The 21670-nt window shown below is 44.5% G+C and overlaps 1 protein-coding gene across 8 annotated transcripts in view; it reads left to right on the plus strand.

The window, feature by feature from the left end:
- Positions 1-21670, plus strand: part of PIEZO2 (piezo type mechanosensitive ion channel component 2) — a 1512892-nt gene that overhangs the window by 1165041 nt on the left and 326181 nt on the right. For all 8 annotated transcript variants that reach the window (XM_069613375.1, XM_069613368.1, XM_069613370.1 and 5 more), the window contains 2 exons: positions 15803-15963; positions 21351-21527. In XM_069613375.1, the coding sequence (XP_069469476.1) occupies positions 15803-15963; positions 21351-21527 (338 nt within the window). The remainder of the gene's footprint in view (positions 1-15802; positions 15964-21350; positions 21528-21670) is intronic.

Raw genomic sequence — 21670 nt, forward strand, 5'->3', positions numbered from 1 at the left:
GCGATACCTGCAGCGTCAGCTCTTCCCACTAACATGGGTTAGAGCTGACGATGCTGCAGGGTGCTTTTTTTCCTTTTTTTTTTTTACTTACGTGTCCCCCGCTTTCCGAAATGGTAAGCAGGGGACACCACTGCAACCGCCGACCCCCATTACTGCGCTGAGGTAGAGCGGTGGACACCCCTGCAACCCCCGCTCTGCTTGGGCACAGTAAATGTCACCCTCATTTTGTGCGCCTCCAAAGTTGCAGTGACTGCGGAGGCGCACAAATGAGGCTGACATTTTTGTACATTACCTAAAGTATCTGTCAAAATATCAGAAACACTTGGGCATAGGGAGTAAGAAGGTTGAATGCAATGTCAAAGGGTGTGGTAAAGTCACAGATAGGTGGAAGAGTGAGGCAATTGAACTGTAAGTCACAAGGGAATGTGGTAACATTATTTATCTGGATAAGATACTGAATTAGTCACCTGTGAGCCCATTTATCTAGAGTTAATGCTATTCTCTTTGGCACTGAATTTCCCAGTGTCAGTCCCGCTCAGCTCAAACTGAATAATTGAGGATAACATGGAAGGTATTTTCTGTTTGGCTTTTTGTAATGCTCCCAAATGTATTTTTGGCTAAAAGCGTGTGTTTCTGTTTCCCAGAAATACAGCTTCTTGACTCCAAACTATGTGCTATTTATTTGAGTTCAGTCTCAGAGTCGACTTACTGTCTGACTCACGGTTAAGCCCAACCACCTGAAGTCCTGCAGCTGACTCAGACTGGTGACTCATTTTCCTTTCAGGCAGAGCTCTTGCTTGTAACAGGTTTTGATAATTGTCCACCAGAACCTACTCTAAAGGGGTAACTCAATGTTTTAACAGTCTCTGTCCTTGTGGTGTGTCCATCACACTTGCTTTTGAGAGGGCATGTGCATCCGTAGAAATAGATGTAATATGCAATGATTTAATTTTGTAAATGTTCTTGTGACGGACTATCCATCAAAGTGTCCCCGAAAACATCATCAAGCAGTACTGGATCACTACCCGTTCCCCGCTTACCTGAGTATCACACAAATCTCAAATGGGCAAGGCTGTAAAGCACCAAATTGTGTGGTGAGAAGGGCTAAGGAGTGTAAAGTAATTTAAGGTAATGTAATTGGTTCTCACTTGGCGGAATGTATGCCATTTGGGTATCATCTTGATGCAGGCAAGTGTGAGGATCGTTTCCCTGAGTGTGTTGTTCAGGGGAGCACGTCACTAATCCAATGCTAGGCTGCACAGTTTCCTGCAAGCTCTCCCTGGCTTGCTTTGTTGGAATGATGGCTGATGAATCACTGTCAGCTCTTGGGAGGGGAGCAAGTGGGTTTCACATAGATAAGTAACTGATGTGAATGTCATAGGTCAGTATATTGTTTTAGATAGCATCTTTTTTACAGAGTTGAAATTACAAGCCTGCCTAATATGGTCACAGCGAATGTCCAAAGTCCTTTGGTCGCTAGATAGGATTGACAGTACCCCTGCAGCCATTACAAGACCCTTATTCACTCAACAGGGAGTTAGTGGCATATGATCTGCGTTTGATTGGCTGAGGTAGCTACTGGTCAAAGCTACTGGTCCTCATGGTGCTGTTCCTACAATGTTAAGTATGTGCTGTGAGAAACCTGAAGGTGTCTCCCTAGCTGGTCCCAGGGGATCCATCATCCAGGTGGCCGTAACACGGCCATCGCTATTAGATCCAGTTCCTGGGAGTGGACCAATGAGGGAGGATCACTGGGATGGGGGGTCCTTGGGGAGTGTAAGTGGGACACTGACGGGTGAGACGTGGTATCCCCCTTCTTTTAGCACCTTTGCCCCCTCCTACCATGTTGGATAGTCTGAAACACTGCCACCACCCCCTTTTCCAACACACACACTTTCGCACACCACAGACAACGGACTAACACCCGAGGCATTTACCTAACATGTCCCAATACAAGGGTCAGGCATGGTCAGGCAATTGGCCAGAATCACACACACCTGACGGCACAGTGCCTTCCCCACAGGGATAAAAGGTGGAGAAGAAGAGCACACAACAAGCAAGGCAGATCACACGACGAGACAGCTCTGCAGACATGGCAGTTTAAGAGGAGGAAAAAGGCAGCGAATATGAAGAGGCTGATAAGGAGAGACAAGACCTTGCCTTTCTTGACCCAGACACGCAAAACCTCTGCAGAGAGAATCGTAAGACCACGGACAATAGCTCAAGTGTGTTGCAGCAGATGTCAACAGTACACAGAGCGTGCCTATGCTGATAAGCAGGACCGAGGGAGGTGCCTGCTACCGTGGTACCTGCCTTGACTCCAGATATTCTGAAAAGCCAATCGGTTAATTACAGCTGGTGAGTCGTGGGGAGAACCAATAAGAAAACCGAACTATGTTGAACGAAAGCTGGAAAGTAGCAATTTAAGGGAAGTTCAAAGTATGCTAAAATAAAGGGGAGACCAGCTGCAGAGGAATCCAGCACCATGTGGGTGCTTACTTGTGAGACTCCGGTCACTCCCGTGTTTGTTGAAACTGCTAATACCAGAAGGTCTCGGGAAGGCTGCAAAGGAATGGTCAAAGTGGTCATACAGAGGTCTTGTAAAATCCTCTGTACAGTCAAAAGTCTTTGACTGACAGATGATTGTGAAGCAAAGGGAAATTAATCCTGCTTGGTGAAGTTGGCAAGAAGGAACCTGAGGGAACCTGACAGAGGGATGCTGACAAAAACGGGTGAAGCATTAAGTCCATTTGAACAGTGTGTTGACAGGAGTGAACCCGACCGAGGGATGTCCACAGTGAATTGTTTGAAAAGACATTAAGACTCATGAATGTAAGAAAAGCCACAGTGAACCCAGTGGAGGGAGGCTGACGTCTAAAGGGGATCGGAGCCCGAATGAGGGATATCCAAAGGGTGCGCCATTATCACCCTTACTACCGTATAAAAGGAACTTTTTAGTTTGTTATTTTCTGACCCTCGAAAGCAAGAGACTTTTTGCAGGAAAAGAGACTTGGCCATGGTGGTTCTTGAAGAATGAGAGCGGAACTGTTGTCTCGTGCTTGGGAAGCCCGAGAAGTGTGACATCCTCAGAGGTTCCGCGTTATACAGTGCTCAAAACGTGGGGAATGGAGACCCTGACTACTGCATCCTGACACATTATTTGTGAACACTTCTTTCTTTCTTATGAATTCTATCCCACACTCTTTTTGTTATTAGCGTAAGGACTAGCAATAGGTTTTTCCAAGTATAGTCCCTTTTATTTGACACAACGCCACAGCGTCATTTGATGGTCAAAGCTTGCTCCCATCTTAGATTTAGGTTTGGATTAGGCATTTATCTCACCCACCTTTACAGTTTAATAAACACCCATGAACTGTGATCACTTGTGTCTGTCTTTACTGTTGCCACCATGAGTTCCTTACAGTGCCCAGTGTCAGAGTTAGATCCTCAGTTCTGGATTATATGTGTGTGTCTCCACAGAGATACAAATATGAAAGAATATTGCAACTGGAAATGTTTGAATGTTTCCAAATTCCAGTCATCAGTGTCCCAGTACTTGCAAGAGCATGAGTCAACTCTGCTGGTCCCTGGTTCCTGGTTAAGTGTGTAGAAGTAGGAGACCAACACACAGGTGGATTGCTTTTGGCTTCAGATTGTTATTGGTGAGAACATAAAATAAAAACCTTGTCTCAACTAAATACTAAGGACTCTCGCTCTTTGTTTCAATTTCTCTCTTCTATTTCAGCTGTGCCTTGGCCAATGGGAAATCTATAAAGACTAGACCGCTCAGTATGGTTTATAAAGGTGCTCTTTATGCTTCTGCACTTCTTCCTTGTTCCAGTACTGATCATGAGGACTCCCACTTAGTCAGTTGGTCTCTTCCTCGTCTCTGTACATAAGGGATATCGGTTCTTTGAAGAGCCCACACTCTTCGTCATTCCAGTACTTCCTAACTTACTGGATAGAAACACTAGAGATGGTGTTGTAGGGGGTTGGTGAGGAAGGTGTGTTAGAGTTAGGTGGGCTATGTGGGGCTATGGGGATACCAAGTTCTCCCCAGGTCGTCACTAATCTCATAGGGGGATTCTCTCCACATGAGATCCACCTGCTGAGTACCTCCCCCAGTGGGACTGTCGGGTAGCAACCTCACCTCCCTGCCCTAATGAGAAGGAGGTCTCTCTAGGGGAGAACTTACAACATCCGGGGATTCATTACAGACTATTCAGCAGTGAGTATGGTGGTGGAGAAAGACATTTGTATGTAAGGAAGTCTGCAGGAAGGCCATTGGGGATGGTGCTGGATTGAAGTCTGTATAAACTGCAGAGACTTGTCCAGAGTCAGGTAATGTAGTCGCAATGGGCGGAAATGTGCACGGAGAGCCTAGTTAGAGATCAGGGTTTTTTTGTTACCTTACAGTACTTTCACAATTTGTTATTTGTACTTTGCTTTTCATACCAACAGTTCTGTGATGCTGCCTAATACTGTTGTGCTCCATTTATCTGGTGCTCCCATCTGTTCATGAAGTATCCATACAGTGATGAGCAGCAAGGTTTTCAGTGAGAGCAGAGGGTCCCTGAGACTTGCTATTTGGATATGCCCATTTGATAAAGGGTAGGGACCACCACATTCATCTAGCCAGTTGTGTATTCTGTGGTCTGTAGACACTGGCAATACCCACTCTGTGAGATTGGTCTTTCCAAGATGTTGTCATGCAGAGCTTCTGCACAGTTCTCTTCAATTTGTCTTCATCTATTCATAGGGAGAGGCCCCTAAGCTCAATTTCCAATATTTGGTGGAGTGCAAATGTATACTCTCTTTCAAAATAGATTGTTTGGAAGAGGAATAAGAATTCACCTTGAACCCAGGAGGTTGCATTAATTCAAATGTTTGCAGCCAACCATTATTGGGGGTGCCTGTATTCAACCCTCCCCAGGCACCTTCAAGATTTCACTTAGATGTGGACTCCAGCCAGAAATTTAGACAATCTTCAAATATCTGTCCACATCTGATCCCGGTTATGCAGCCTCACTCTAAGAAGGCAAGCAGAAGCTATGACCATATTTGCAACATATGTGACATGTTCACGGACATAAGACCAAAGTTTAGCTATTGGACCCTGCATTTGATTGTTTACGAAGGTTCACCGTTTGTGGTAACCTGTGCCGAGGGAAGGATATATTCTCAAAAGAGGTTTGAATATCAACCGGTAGCAACCCAAACAGAAAAAGTACAACAGTTCCAAAATGAAAGAATGTCAAACACAGGTTATATAAAAGTATATCATTTAATTACACAAATCAAATGTACACTCAACTATCAAAAATGCTATGAAAAACCCATCCTTTTAAATGAAGACAGAGAAATACAGAATGTTATAATGCAAGCACTCTGGATATGTAGCACAGAAGAACCACAGGCAGGAAATGCAAAAAATAATTCAAAAAGGATACATTTCTTGAGAAAAAAAAGCCTCAAGCGGGGCTTAACAAGTGTCTAGTGTCCCAACAAATGGACCACAGGGGCTGGGTCCTTCCAACAGTACCTCATTCAGTTCTTGGTGGTTTAACAGTATTGACCCAGGATTATTGCAATTGTGCAAGCAGGTTGATGCAGTTGTGTGGGTCTAAGGGGCGAATGGCAGTTGAGTCAGTTGAAACTGGTATCAAAGAGCAGTTTCAAGGTGGAATTCAAGTGAGGCAGTTCGGAGTTCTCCCCAGGGTTGGCTTGAAGGTTGAGATTTTTTGAGATATTAGGCACTCGCTACAATGGTTTGAGTTCAGGTGCAGTGATGGTTCGAAGCTATGATCCTATATTGTCTGATGTGCAATTCACCAAGGTAGTGATTCTTAGTTGAGCTGGTAGAGGCATTGCTAATCTCTAGTTCAGGTCGATGTGTGAGGCAATGCTTACACTGGTTGAGGTCTGGCGTTGAACTGGTGGTTCGAGCCAAAAAATCGGTTCGGCTTCGTATGTTGCAACGTTAAGCTGGTTCGATGGTGCAGCAGCATCAGTTTGAAGGTGTTCTAAAAACAGTTCTGGTGGTTCTATTTAGTACAAAGGGGGTTGAATGTGGTTTGAAGATGCCTCAAAGAGTTTTGATGGTGAAAAAAGGGATCTTGGCTGTTCTAGCTCTCAGGATGCCGTGAGCCCCAAACGAGGGGTGCGACATGCTGAGTCCTTGTTCTCCTTCTCCCAACATGAAGGAGGCTGGCAACAGCCTACATGGGTCCTTCACTTCAAGTGAGATCCTGGGTACCGGTGTAACTGGCAAGGAAGCAGGTCTTGCTCCAGAAGCAGATCACCCCAGTGTGCCCTGAAAGCAGATAGGCAACACTCAATCTTCACCTGACCTCACTGGTGGAGGGCATTGGAGATGACTGCTTTCCCAAAATCAGGCCAAATGAATTCCTCCATGAAGCCTGGCTGGTCCAGAAATGAATCAGTGAAGAGGTGGGAGATCCCCTCTTTTATGGGCAAAAGTCCCCACAGGATTGAAAGAAAGCAAGTCTGATTTTAGTGTGTCCAATCAATTTCCTTGTAAAAAGTGGTCCATTCCTGGTTGCATCATACCCAAAGTGATGTATGCTAAATGAAATGTAGAGGTCAGGAAGTAAGGAGAAGTACAGAGAAAAGCAAGATGGTGCAAAACTTCCCCCATTGTGCTAAGCCCCCTCTGACTTGTTTAGGGTGTGCACTTTGATTCCTTTTCACAGGACAGCTACTGCTGAAGGGCTATCCTGCTGGAGAGAGTTGTTACCCGACCTCACAAAGGATCGAAAGAGGGCACCATCCACTGGCTATTGTCCTGCTGAGTGCAGCAGAGACAACTACTCAATGGAGAATGCACACAACCTGTCTGTAGCTGGCCTGGGCTCCCAGAGTTGACATGTGTATGATTAGGGTTTCTGATTTTTGGTAAATTCCCCAAAATCCAGAAAAAGTCCCCCGGGATTGTATTTTCATTCTCGTTGGACTCCAAAAAATACTGATTATTTAATATAATTAATTAATGTGTAAGTGCGATAGCAGAATTCAAAACAGTGCTGCCCTGCATTTAGCATGTTTAGTTGTGTCCAAGACAGAGGCATTGCTGGTGAGCTATCCTCCTAGCCCTGAGAGAGATATGTTGTGTGTCTGTGATTAAAGGCCATCTATGCTTATGGGATTCTTTTTTCATAATATAATGGTTCTCTCCTGACATTGAAAAACACACAATATAAATATGTTGTACATTTGATTAAAAAAAATGTATAATGCCAGACCAGGCATTTTTTCATAGCGGAATATGCAGGCGAAAATGTCAGACCATTTCAACCATGCAGACAAAGTGAGGAGGAGCAGAAAAACAGGTGGCCAATGGTGTTTATGCCTGTTTTACAACTTCACTGCCCTTGATCGAAAGGAGGTTGTTGTCAACAAGCCCAGAGGCACAAACAAATGTTAAAAATGTAAAAAGGTTTGTTTCTTGTACCGGAAATGCCAAGAAGCAGTCCATTGCCCCAAGATGCCAGCCTCCTCTCTGGTTAGCGGTAGGGCACCGCTCCACAGGTAAGTGCTATTTTTCTGCAAAATTAAAAAAAACAAGCTGCAAGCAAATAAAAAGATTGAATAGATTTGTGTTGAGCGCTTCTCTGTCAGGTCCCCCCAGTCTTCCTCTTGAAGACAGGGAAAACACAGGGCAATCACAGTCCTATTTGAATACAGTGTTAATGCGCAGGGCTTCTAAAAGAAAAGAGAGTGCTCAGGAGAATTCGTGAACATGAGGGGTCCTTTACCCCCTCCTCCACACATAGTCGCAACATGCTTCATGTGTGCATATGAATCTGTGTACAGACAGAAAAAAGCACATGTGATCTGAAACAAAAGTCCTCTCAGCTGCATGCATGCAGGGTTCTTGTGTGAATTCTTTGTGCTGCTTGCAGTGGCCACTGCGTACTGTGTGGAGGATAGGTTACTCCAAGAAACGGGGGTGAGAATATCCAATGGTGGCTGGCGGATTTATAACCATGTGGGCACGAATATTGTCCTCAAATTTATGTCTGGGGGCAAACCCAGTGGGCTTGGAGGTATTCCCCAACCCCCATGTTAATCCTTTCATAAATTGTGTCAACATGGTGCCTTTTATTCAGCTCAATATTTGGGTGCAATTGTGTCTAAAGAAGACATAGGATTTACAGGTCATTTTAGGAGACACATGAAATAGTCAAATACTTGAGAGACCAGGTCCCATTGCCCCCTAAATTGTAACAATGTCACCATCATCTTCATAGTTCTTCCCATGCCAACCTCACTGCCACCAGTTATGCTTCATACATCTCTCACTGCCTGCATTCTTCCACATTACACTCAGAGCATAGTAATCCATATTGGGATTATTGGGACTTAGTTCAAATATGTTAAGTATTTGGATATGTGGTAAAGAATAAGAAGGCCTGGAAAGGAACAGCTGTGTGATGTGACGCAACGTAACAGGTGGAACTTATCATCTGCAGGCTAGCACCTTCACCCACCTTGGGCCTAGCACTATTCCCATTCAATAAACATAACAAAAAACATTCCCAATATGATGCATTTTAGCTGAGTACTCCCTGTCACTCCCAAATGAATTCTTACGTGAAAAGGCAGTTTGGCAGAGCTCTCAGTTGTTGGCTTTGCTCCAGCTGATTGAAGTAAATACAGTCTGCGGGGAAGGAGTAAAACCTATACCTATGTGAGAGTCCTATAAAACTTGCAGTGCCGCGCCTTTGCGCACGTGCCTTCAGCAAGTGAATTCTTATGTGAAAATGCAGTTTGGCAGTTCGGCAGTTCGGTAGTGAGGAGAGACATATAACTGCCAATAAAGCAGCACCGGATCGCCACATCTGAGGTGGACCCCCCATTTTGACACAGGACGGCATACTTTTAAGGCAAGGTGAGTGGATCTGCGCAAAACTGAACACCAAATTGACTAACATGCCGCCATCTTTCCTTGAAGTGGTTGTGACCCTTCTTGAGTTGGGCAGTTCCCAGTATTATAGGGCATGCAGGATTATCGACTGAACATTATGTATAACCTCAGAAGTAAAACAGATAATGACCCTTTAATGCCAGGCCTTACACTTCCGAGTTTTGCATGACTCTGGGGATAGGGCCGGAATGCTGGTGCTTCACATAGCTGATTTGGATTTTACACTAACATGTACAATTTTTCCCACGTTATAATAGGGAACCAGAGCATAGGAGTCCTGTTTCTTCTCCACTAAATAACGTGAGTAGTTTTAATATACAAGACAAAACCAATCGTGTTGAAACTGATGACACAACAGTCATGACTAAAGGTAACCGAGAGGCTGCAGAAGCAAATGAAGATAGAGCTAATGGCTGTGACTCTTTAACCCCTACGCTAGATCTCTTTTATTCATCACATTTGAAGGATAAGATGGCTGACTTGCAAACATCTATGGGATCTAGAGCACAGGAATTTAGCCAACAACCTAATGCCGACATGGGGACCTCAATGCTCCTTGAGGACTAGGCCTCCTAACACTCCATGAAGCCCAGGTAGCCACCTTAAATGAGGGCCTGTCGCTAGAGGACTTAACCGAGGCAATTAAATCACTGTCCACCTGCAAGCCCCCGGGCAGTGATGGGCTACCCCCAAAACATATGACGCAACGCTGGCACCTGTCCTCGTGGAAGTCTTCAGGGAATCCTACGAGAAAGGGACCCTGCCCAAGAGCATGACAGAGACGATGATAGTACTGATCCCTAAACCCGGGAAACCAAGAGAAGACTGCGGCTCATACAGGCCAATAGCAATGCTTAGTTATGATATAAGAATACTGACATCTGTCTTGGCCCAGAGACTCTCTAAGGTGATAGGCACATTAATACACGAAGATCAGAACAGGTTTATACCAGGCCGTAACACGGCAGTGAATCTGAGAAGACAACAACATATAGTGGCACAAACCACAGACTCACGCGAATCATATGCCACAAAAGCATTTGACTCCATATACTGGGAGTGGCTCTGGGAGGTCCTGGGACAATTTGGGCTGGGGTCTTCCTTCATTAGATGGATAAAGATACTATACCAATCACCAGTGGCCAGAGTCAAGACCGGGAGGACGGTGTCCGGACTATGGGACCTCCAAAGGGGCACCAGGCAGGGTTGCCCACTATCACATATGCTATATATCCTGGGACTGGAGCCCCTAGCTATATTCATGAGAAAGCAATTTTTGATGCTGGCATTAGCATTGGAGGCGAGCATCACATCATCTCACTATATGCAGACGATGTCCTAATATACCTGAGAGACCCCCACCTTAACCTACCAACAATCTTAGAGGTCTTAGAGAACATCGCTGGGTGTCAGGGATACCGTTCAATAAGTAGAAATCCAGCATATTCCCTCTTGCTGACCTGGCCACACGCACCGAGACCGACCTCCCAACGGTGTGAATACAATGGAAGCCCCACACTTTCAAGTGTCTGGGAGTCAACATCTGGCATACACCCGAAAAACACACGGTGGCAACACGCAAGTGGCAGTACATGGGCTCAGAAAGTCGATGAAGTTCTGGTCGAAACTACCACTCTCAATGATGGGCAGAGCCGCAGTGGTTAAAATGATAGTACTACCAAGATTCCTGTATTACTTCCACAACATACACTACCTCATCCCCCTCACCTTTTTCCGAGTCCTAGAGAAACTATTTAGAGAGCTACTGTGGAATAACACTAGACGCAAAATATCCCTAAACATACTGACTCTGCCATATGCAGTAGGTGGAATCCAGCTCCCTGACCTGGGCAAATATTACCTGGCTGCACAACTAAGCCATGTGACTAAATGGGTGGCCGATGAGAGCACTCCTGAAACCAGATTACTCAGACAACACATAGCCCCAGCGAACTTGAAGGAGATGCTATGGATCCCGCCAGGGTGTCTGGGGGAGACACCGATGCTAGTAGACCTGGGCAGGAGGGTCTGGGCTAGAACCCAGAGGCACAAAAGCAGGGCACACCCCTACTCTACGGATATGCCAATAGCAGCGGGATTATGCAAAAGGAAAACAGACCTAGCCCAAATGAGACAGTCTGAGAAGTACAGCATTTACACCTGGGGAGACACGTATGAAGATGGAACCTTTAGGGAATTCAAGGCCATGGTGGCTAAAGATGGCCTGCCCACCGGCCAATTTCTATGTTATAGATAAATCAGAGAAAGCGCTAAGGTACAATGGCAAGAGTGGCCAGAAGAACCAGAGACAGACACCCTGATCACGCTGCTCTACAACCTGGGGGTTAGCTGGAAACCAATAACCAGGCTCTACGCCCAACTGTCAGATAGACCTAACCCCAGGACCGAAGCCCTGAAGACAAGGTGGGAGAGGGACCTGGGGGAGGAAATCACCGAGAAGGAATGGGAAAGAATCCTAACATATCCCAGGGAAGTGTCGAGAAATGCCGGATTCAGACTAATCCAACTACAAGTATTATACAAAACGTATATGACACCAGAGAAAATAGCGAAAATTAGCAAGACTAGCAACCCAATATGTCCCTGGTGCAAACTGGATGGAGCAGGGATGATGCATATGTTCTGGGGATGTCAGAAGATCCAGACCTTCTGGTCTAGTATAGAACAGACCTGCAGGAGGGCGGGAGTGATGCGGTACAAATGGTCCCCGAAGGAATGTCTACTCGGCGCGTACCCAAGAATAGGCAAAATACGACACATAGTGAAAGTTATGGACATGATGTGTGTGCTAGCTAAGAAAGCCATAGCAATGACATGGAAGTCCCCGGGGGGCCCACACCTCGAGAGATGGTACAGAGAACTGGAGCACTGGTGTGGGGCCGAGACACGGGTGTGGGGAGATGGAGTAAACAGAGCAAGCGGAGAGGTGAGCCCAGCATTCGAAGAGTGGAAAGCACTAATATGGGACGTGTTTCACCCGTCGGACGACAAGCCCCCCTGAACTATTCTTTTTCCACTGAAACGTTATTGAAACAGATATGAAGCCAATGTCCAACGAAAACACTTGCAGAACTATTAGACTTGGCACGATCCCGCCAACCCAACACTATATGAACTCCGATGATTGAGAGACTAAATGAACCTGGGCTGAACCCCAGGCACATCCAAAATGGCAAGAAGACCTGTTGTTTGGTTAGGTTAATTATTGTTTGGCGTATTATATTTGTGTCCCTCTCCCCCCTTTTTTCCTATTTCCTTTGGACATCCCCCATTCCCCTGCCCCCTGTAAGAACAAAGCCTTAACAGATTATTGTGCAAATGTTTGTAAAAGTTAAATGCCAATAAAATACTTTAAAAATAAAAAATAAAATAAAATAAAGGGGAAGAGCCAGTGATGGTGCAACAGCCAAGAAACACAAAAAAACAGAAAGCGCGAAAAATGAATAGATGCCCTTCGCTTATATTTTTGTGATTGCTTACAGAGAGTAAGGAGCTAGGAACTCTGCCCTAAGCAGATCTTAAGTCACCCCAGGTCAAACTTGCACCTATCTTCAGCCGGGCTGGGAAGGTTAAAAAGAGACTGCAAATTCAGGATGTGTGCAAGGAAAGTATTTTAGCTTTTGAACAGTTCACGGTCCAACTTGAAAATAGTACTCCTGCGGTAAGCAATAAACAATGGACGACCGTCAATCAAACTGACTCGATTCTTGAAAGCATAGAGTCAATAAAGCCCATAACTACGAGTACGTACTCTCGGCCCAAGGTGTCCACGACTGTAGCTAGTCTGCTGCAGAATCCAAGAGCAATACACAATCATGACACTGCTAGTTCACAGGAAGCAGAATATACAGCGTAGCGGCATAATGAAGCAAAACCTGAGGCTAGAGACTTGACAGAAAATAACACAGTGGTCATAGAATCAGTCTTGCCTCAGGAGGATGAGATTATCTTAAATTGAATGCCCTTTCGAGGCTGCGATCCATCACGTCAAGAGACATTCAACTGGTGGAATTTCACTGGGATGGAAAGTAAGATACTGCAGCACTTACTGTTCCCTCGCATACCATTAGCAACTTTATCCTGGACAATGTGAATGAGATACAGCAGAGGGGGCGGATTGATTTATTTATTTATTTTATGTACTTATTGAGCATTTGTTAGGCACCTATACAAAAAGATGGTGTTTCCCGGAGCCACAAGGCTAAATGGAGAGGGAGCAAGGGGCTGAAGAACAATGGCAAATACAGTAAATAAACAATCAAAGTCCTAGTAGGCCTTTTGACAATCGGACGTGCAAGTGCAGCAAAAAGAAGTGCAAGAGATAGGGAAGGGAGTGAGCGGTGACAGGAACAAGGTATGTGCAAGTGCTGCTGGGAGCCCAGGAGGGAAGTGCCACAGGGAGACAGGGAGGGGTCACTGGCTAAGTGCTGGGGCGGAGGGATCCCAGGGGTGTCAAGCGCAACCGCCAGGCAGGGGCACAAATGGCAGTGCAGAGGGGGGTGGTGCGAGTGTCAACTGAGTGGAGGGCTTGGTGAATCATACGGGACCAGGCCACTAGTCTAAGTGGAGTGGAGAGATTAGCAGGGAAGAGGAAGAGAGAAAGAGGTAGAGAAAAGCACAGTTTTGAGAAGTTTCCAGAACTTGAGGCGGTCCGGCTCAAGTCTAAGAGGGACACAGAGGCTGTTTCAAAGAGAGGCACCAGCCGAAGAGAGAGGTCTGCCCCCCACTGTGCATTTGGAGAAACGTTTAACAAGCGGAGAGTTGGGGTTAGAGGAACGGAGGGCTCTAGCAGCAAAGTATTTAGGGAGAGAAAGTTGGAGGTATCATGGTCACAAGCCCCAGAAAGTCTTGTGGATGATGCAAGGGGTCTCAAATGTATTATTTTAATTTTTTATTTATTGTTTGCTTTGTAGGTGCTTATACAATATGAAAATACTGTTTCAAAGGGCAGGGAGGGAAAAATATATAAAAACAGTATTTAAGAACAAAGGGGGGGCGATCCTACTAAGCCTTGTGAGTATTCAGAACGTGCAAGTGCCGAAAGGAAGAGGATGGAGGTGGTAAGTGCAGGGGATCCAAGCTTGAGGGAGAGCTATAGATGAAGTGCTAGGAATGTTCAGTGCTACACGGTCTCTGCCGCGGGAGGTGTGAGTGCGAGCCTTCAAGGAAGAGGGTGTACAGATGCTAAGTGCTGTGGCAGACAGGAGCTAGGACGAATTGGTGTGGGAGGTCAGGGCCCCAAGGATGCACAAGGGCCCAGGACACCAACCGCAGCAAATGTGGGATTAGCAGGGTAGAGAAGAAGGGAAGGAGGAGGTAAAGAGGAGAGTCTTAAGGAGCTTCCGGAATTTAAGAAGATCCTGCTCAAGGTGCAGAGGGAGGGGGAGGCTGTTCCATAGGAGGGAGCCAGCTGAGGAAAGTGAACGACCACCTGTCCTCTCTTTAGCAAAACGCTTTGCACCCAGAGAGTTAGAGCCAGAGGAGCGTAGTGGTCTAGAAGGGGAGTATTTAGTAAAATTAAGTTGAAGACAATGTGATCCCCGGGCCCAGTCTGCCTTGTGGATGATGTAGAGGTATTTCAATTTAATCCGTGCAGCAAACGGGAGCAAGTGAAGACTTTTTATTGCAGGAGAAATGCAGTGCCTGGACTTAAAGGACTGGTGTCCTTTAACATACAACAAACATACAACTCGTTGGCAAATTACCAATGTCTGCCAATGTTGCCAATGGCCATAAGAAATTAGGTAAATGCGCCTCATATTTAGAGTGCTCACCATCATAGAAATTTAGAAGTACAATAATGCGCTTCGGTTTCAATCTACTACCAACTCGGGATAATCCCTATCTGTGGAAACTGCTGAAGGATGAAAATACTATATGTAGATACTGTGTAACTAACTGTGTGGCGCTAGTGGTCTCGCGTTTGGTCTGTTTTGAATATTTTGTAAAGGACCTCAGGATTAACCCTTGGAACAGTTATGGAATCAACCTTGGGAAAGTACCTCTCCTCGTCTTTGTAGAGATTTATATCAATTTATAAACGTGATAAACTTGTTCGATTACTAAAGTTTTTAAAGGAAATAATAGAATTTTATGACTAGGAATTTGTAATTTAAATTGCTAAAAGTTTAGATAATTGAGCGACAAGTGACATGAATAAATATGAAAGAGTTTAATCGCTTTTTCTTTTAGGGAAATTGTATAAAATAATAAATGAGAATTTTGCATACATGAGTATTTTAAAATGATGTATGGTATTAAAATTAAATTATGTGTAAGGCTTTTATATTACTAAACCATTATACACAATAACAAAAAATAAACAAAATATATATATATATATCACTTAGTTAATCTGCATTCTGTGAACTCCCCAAATGGCCACCCTTGCTTCTTGGTGTTCCTATCTGCTGAATCCTCGTGCTTCCTTGACAAAAAAAAGATATATTCATAATTATAGTTTTTTGGACTGGAACCCTAAACTACCTAATGTGTAATGTAAACAAATGGGTGGATATTTTCATCGAATCTATGAGTTATTTGTGGTAATGGGCTCGAATGAAAAAGATATCAGTTAACTGAGAATATTATAGAATTGCATGTTTCATTGTTGTACGTTTACAGATAAAGGTGTAGAGTCATGTGCCTAATGTTGATGCACACGTGAATGTGGGGAATTTTGATTTCACCCCATGGTGCGAACCTCCCAAAAAAGAATTTCTGAAAGAAACGTGTATATGATATTAGCCAGTAAAATTTTCCAATGCATTAATTTTTCAAAGCACTACTACTTCCTTAAAAAACGTGACTGAATGTATCTTCTTAAATTCCCAGATCTAAAGAACAAGTGGCATTTGGTTATTGACCGCCTTACTGTGCTGTTCTTGAAATTCCTGGAATATTTTCATAAGCTGCAGGTTTTTGTATGGTGGATTTTGGAGCTGCACATTATCAAAATTGTGTCTTCGTACATCATCTGGGTCACAGTGAGAGAGGTAAGAAATCACTGCAAAATAACCAGCAATATTTCATGGAAGGCCGCACCTGTGGAATCGCTCATTAGGAAAATCCAAACAGGGTTTTAAAATATCTACAGATGAAATTGCATGCAGTGAGGTTAAGTGAAGATGACGTGGCTCTCTGTTGCACATTCTGAAAGCCCCCAAGGATTTTTCTGTTTGGTGGCTGAACAAGGCCAGTCTTATTTCAGGGAATCTGTGATGCACCTGACTGCTCTGAGCACTTTTCACCTGGTCACCCTCTGAATTTGGGCCAAGGCTCCTGCATGTCCAGTTGCCCTTGCACTGCCTCAGGGCTCCCCAGCACTTAAGGGTCTGAGCCACCCGCTGGCTGCGCTTGTGAGTTAACTGCACTCCCCCCTTCCCATCCCCCTTGGGACTTCTCCCCTTCCCTCTTCCCCACACTTGCTCGATCCGAATGACACAAGGCCTAGTAAGATCGTTATTGTGTCCTCCCTTTATTTCCCTTTGTTTCCCCTCCTTGTCTTGTCTCGCCTAGAAACACATGTGTACAGGCGCGTTATAAATGCCACATCATATATCCTATCATGATGTTGTGTGGGCACTGCTGTAATGAAGAATGTACATGTGAATCCACTTAAGCGTATACAGTTTGTTTTCTTTACACCTTCTTCGCAGCACTGCACTCTGAGCATCATTACAAATATGAAATATAAAGAGGGCGGGTCCATGGGTCCACCTAAGCACACTACAATTACATTGCAGGCATTTCTATTTAGCCACAGCGCAACTTTGATGTTAGCAATTGTTAACACCTAGCGTAGAAAGGCGCCCTGCATTCATAGATCTTGCTGTGTGGAGATATCTCTGACTAAGCAGTATGCAGACTTTGTAGAGTCCTAGCAAAACCTATCGGTACAGAGATTCAGGAATCAGAAAAGTTACAGTCCTAGCTACAAACTAATAGCAGGTACATTCAGCACTACTTGAAAATGTCTGCATGGGATTATTGTCTACGGTGCACTTAAATGGCTGAACCATGTAACCCCAGTAGACTTTAACATGCTTCCCCAAAACATGGCCCCACGAGTATCTCAGCCTGTTTAGTGTACCTAAGCGTTACTGGATATGTTGGACTTGACATACAACCTTCCACCTATGCATGTTACACGCTCCATGACCAGGTCAGTACTGTTTGCGTCATATGGTTTCTCATTCAGTAAATTTGACCTCGTCCGTACACCAATTACTGGTTCACCGAAGTGCACTGGGGTGGCTCATAAATGCACTACTGTGCAAACAGTTATGGATTCAACGTGTCAGATGGAGACATCGCTTCTTGTAAAAACTGTGCTTTTTGGCTTTGAACTTAAGATCAGGGTCCCATTTAACCCTAACGCGTGATGCTTCAGTTCAGTTGCTCTGACGTGGAAAGATAAGATAGAGGTTTTTTTTAATAAAGTTCTTCTGATCTTTGAAGTGAAGGGCTTAGAGCGAGGGAGTGTGTTGAAGTCTCTTAGAATACGATCTGAAATAGTGCAGGAGAGTGTGCAGGAGCTATTGGCTTTGGACAAAATACATATGCTAATGTTGCTTCATGCATGAATTTGAATTCTGAGAAAAATGACAATATTTATCAGATTTAGTTTCACTGGCAGAGGAGCGCCTGGTTTAATTGGGATGCCCGCCATGACGCAGAGCACCTGTGTCTCATTCCCTTCTTTGCAGTGACTGCAGGTGTGTGTGTCCTGGTTTGCTTTGTTGTTGTTGGAGTAGCCCAGTGCACACCGTCTGGGGCATATAACTACAGTCAGTGTCTCATTTGCGATAGAAGGGCTCTCCTACTGGTAGCTAGCTACCTCTTTAAAATGTATGGATCACCACGAGGGTCATTAAAGACTTCCATGGCACTACCAGGCGTCCAATAGTTAGCTTTTACATGGTTGGCATTGATGCTGTCTGCGCAGTCAATTCAATAGACCCATCTGAGAAGGTGGGCATAAGTATCATTGACATATCTCTGCATTAACTGGGCTTGTAGGGTGAGTACATTTCTCCTGGGGTTGCCTTTTTTGGTAAAGTAGTGGTAGGACGGCCCTCACCAGAGTTTGTACCAAGCAAAAAATCTTCATGTGATGATGGAGTATCAGTTCTTACAGCAGGCAGTTTTTCCTTGTGTGTTGTCGGGCCGGTAACATATTGGGCAATCCATAATATCAGCAAGGGCTGGAACCAGCCTGACAGAGGACATGGGCCATCTTTTCTTAAAAACATGTTTTGATGGCAATTAAGTGATCTCTCTGAATGTTCGTCTTGTGATATGCTTGCCAGTTCATAAAAGTAACATGAGCCTTCTAAACTTTGCAATAAAGATTTATACATACATGGCATCTCCGCTCGCCAATATGCTGATGGCACTCCCCTTTGTTTGAAGGTGTTGCTCATAGTTTGTTTTTCGGTCTGAGTAACTTTGAGAGTGCTTGGCTGCTTTTCCTCTCAAACCCAAACCCTCAAAAACACAGTGGGCCTAATAATTAGGTTGCCAGTCCAGAAACAAGGGTGACGGTAAGCTCACTGGCATCCTTTTATCCGAACCGGCAAACTATGTGACTGCCTGCCGTGGCTGTTGTGCCCAACAGGTCTGACCCAGCTCGGCGCTGCGGCGATGGTAGGCAGACCATTCACGGAAGAACCAGCGCTGTTAGTAACGGTACCGGTGCTGGTTCTTCCGATTCTCCACTCCCAGTAGAGTCCTATTGGACTCTATGGGAGTGGGGACTTACATTTTACCAGTGCCTGACTTCTCGGCCCACCACACTTGTAATTACCCGATGGCACTGGGAAGTCAGGCACCTGTAAAATATTACAAGTCGGGCGGTCACCCGCTGGTAGCACTGGCAGGATTACCACCAGACTCATAATGAGGACCAGTTAACCTTTGTCTGCAGCTGAAGAGTGGCATTCAGCCATTTTTTTAGTAACATTATTCCTAAACTAATTCACTCTGCTAAATCACTTGCCTTTCTCCTTGATTGCTCTTTGACCTCGATGCCCATATACCATAGAGAGCCCAGCCTGCCTCCCTCAAAACCATATGACTTTGAAGCATTATGCACTTCTCTTTCCCCTGATTTCCGTACATTAGCGCAATCCTTTGTCCTGCCCCATACTGATGGTGGCACTGTCCACCAGCTTTGTTAGGTCCCAATAAACGTGCCTTGCAATCTGCAGTCCTAGTAACTGCAGATGCTGACATTATAAACTCTTCTATGTTTCCTTCTGTTACCGAATGCTCAAAGCTGGGACCCTCAACCAGCCCCTCCTATTTGAGGAACAGTCCTAAAATCTTTGTGGATCAGTGAGCACTGCACAGTACTAAATATTTACTCTTTGAACATCCTCTGACCAATAGGGAAAGATAGAGTCCCAAGACTTTCACAACTTTGGACCCATATCTGGGATACCCTCCACGCCAAGCTGTGCCTTTCCTCTTCACTGGTGACCTTCCGAAACCATTTGGGAACCAGTCTATCCCACTGCTTCTCTGGGCTTTGGTGAATTATGCTTGATCTGAGCCTGGCTGTACTTGTCCTGTACTTTGATAGGTTGATATGACCAATATATGTTTTATTATTGTTTATTGTTTCTGATGCTCTCTTACCTTTTTCTGGCTGGTGCGATATTCTGTATTAAAAATATCTTCGTCCCATTGTTTATCAGGAGTATATGAGGGATTTCAAAATGAACAATAGAATATCAAGATTCGGTGGCTCAAGATGCACTGCTGACCAGTCCACCCCTCCAATGAGATATACAGTAGATAACTAAAGGGGGCAAAGTTAGAACATCCTTACGCGTACTTGGGGTGTTGCCACTCTTGTCCATCCTTTGTCCCTTAGCAGTAACTTTCAGACATAACTTGGAGAAACAACCTCCAGACCCAAATCTAAGGCAAAACGGACAAAGTGTTTCCCATGTAAAAGATGTATTTCTGCAAATGTAGCACCACAAGACTCCCTGGACCGCAGGCTCAATCAGGTGTTACCATAGGGATCCTTTCCATTGGACTCTAACTTTCAATGGTTTCCCGTGCAAGAGAGATCAAATAAGGGACTGTTGGATATGTAGACGTGAAACCTATACACAGGTTTGCTATGCTCTCCAAAGTTGAAATTGTGACATATGCCATTATCTTACACATGTTTCACTAAAGCAGGGGGACATGAACGCACTTTGCTATCTAAGTCATGGTATGCACATACAGAATTAATATAATATAATTAAAGTAGTGGAATGTGGTAAAGGTATTTCAGAAATGTCAAAACGGGTAAATACTGACGATTTGAAATGGTAGCAACAGGATGGAAATTGACTACTGTCTGACTGATGTTCCTAAACTTGGTTCATAATACAGGAGAAGCTCTTGGATTCATTCATTTTCATTAGAATGCTAGCACAATCAAAGGGGCACTATCTATAGAGTAAACATCCTAAAGCATTGACACATTGTAAGAGATGTCTAGGGTGGTGGGGAAATTGTGTCTCTGTTACAATGTGAGACAATGCCATTGGTGTGATACTGGCAGACATGATCCATGCAATTCAGTGGAAGCAGGAGCGTTGCATTGCTTTCACCTCCAGTCCGGGGTCATGGCAATGGTAGGATGTGGAGATTCTCATACCTGGTACTATGTCTAGATATGATACAGATTGGTTTGCTCCCAGAAATTGTGCACACAACCAATTTTAATTGCTTAGTTGCAGATGATTTAATGTGAATCAAACAACAGCCGACACGTGTTTCGAGGAAAGCTCTTCTTCCAAGGCTGAGGAGGCTTGGCACTAGAACTACTGATTAAGGTAGATAAGTATCCGACAAGTTGCGGCTCTGCTATATAAACGGCTATGCGTATTCAATTGTGGCTGTCAGCCAAAGAAATAAGGACCGGCGTTTCCACCCGAACTGATGAAATGGAGCCTCATGGATCCGTATCATAGTTAATATATGCGCACACTGATGGCAGGGTGTTCACACATTGCCCCCTATTGCTGCCCATGAATCAGCCTTTAAATCCCCCTTGTCAAGTGCGCCAATTCCACTTTTGTCCTTTTATGCCACACACTTCTTTCTATATGTCTAGATATGCCATACTGTACTGCAGAGAAAGGAGCTAACACTTGTTATTCACTTTGGGGTATTTCCTCAAAGGTCCGATACAGTGGTATATCTGCTTTCCAAACATAAACTCTTTGAGAAGGGGAGGAAATGAGGAGATTGCAGATGTGTTCAACAGAACTTATCACAATAGGGCTGTATCCAAGTTACACCAGGAAATGAAATGAATTGTGCTTAATGCATTCATATATTTGATAAACCTATTATTGCATGTTTTGTTTTCCAGGTCTCTCTGTTTAACTATGTCTTCGTAATTGCCTGGGCTTTTGCTCTGCCTTATTCCCAGTTCCGCCCACTGGCATCAAGCGTGTGCACTGTTTGGACGTGCGTCATCATTATCTGTAAAATGTTGTACCAACTCACATCCATTGATCCTCCGAGCTTCTCCAGTATCTGCACAGTGGTGAGTAGTGGTAACCTCTGAATAGTTTCTTTCCTGGGCAAACTGTGGTAGACTCTATACTTCTCAAAGCATATTTCGCAATATAAGTTTTCGCCACCTAATATTTTTGTGAAATATAATCATATCTTAAAATTAACAATGAA

This window comes from Ambystoma mexicanum, chromosome 5p, assembly GCF_040938575.1.
Source record: "Ambystoma mexicanum isolate Mex_15411 chromosome 5p, UKY_AmexF1_1, whole genome shotgun sequence".
Lineage (NCBI taxonomy): Eukaryota > Metazoa > Chordata > Amphibia > Caudata > Ambystomatidae > Ambystoma > Ambystoma mexicanum.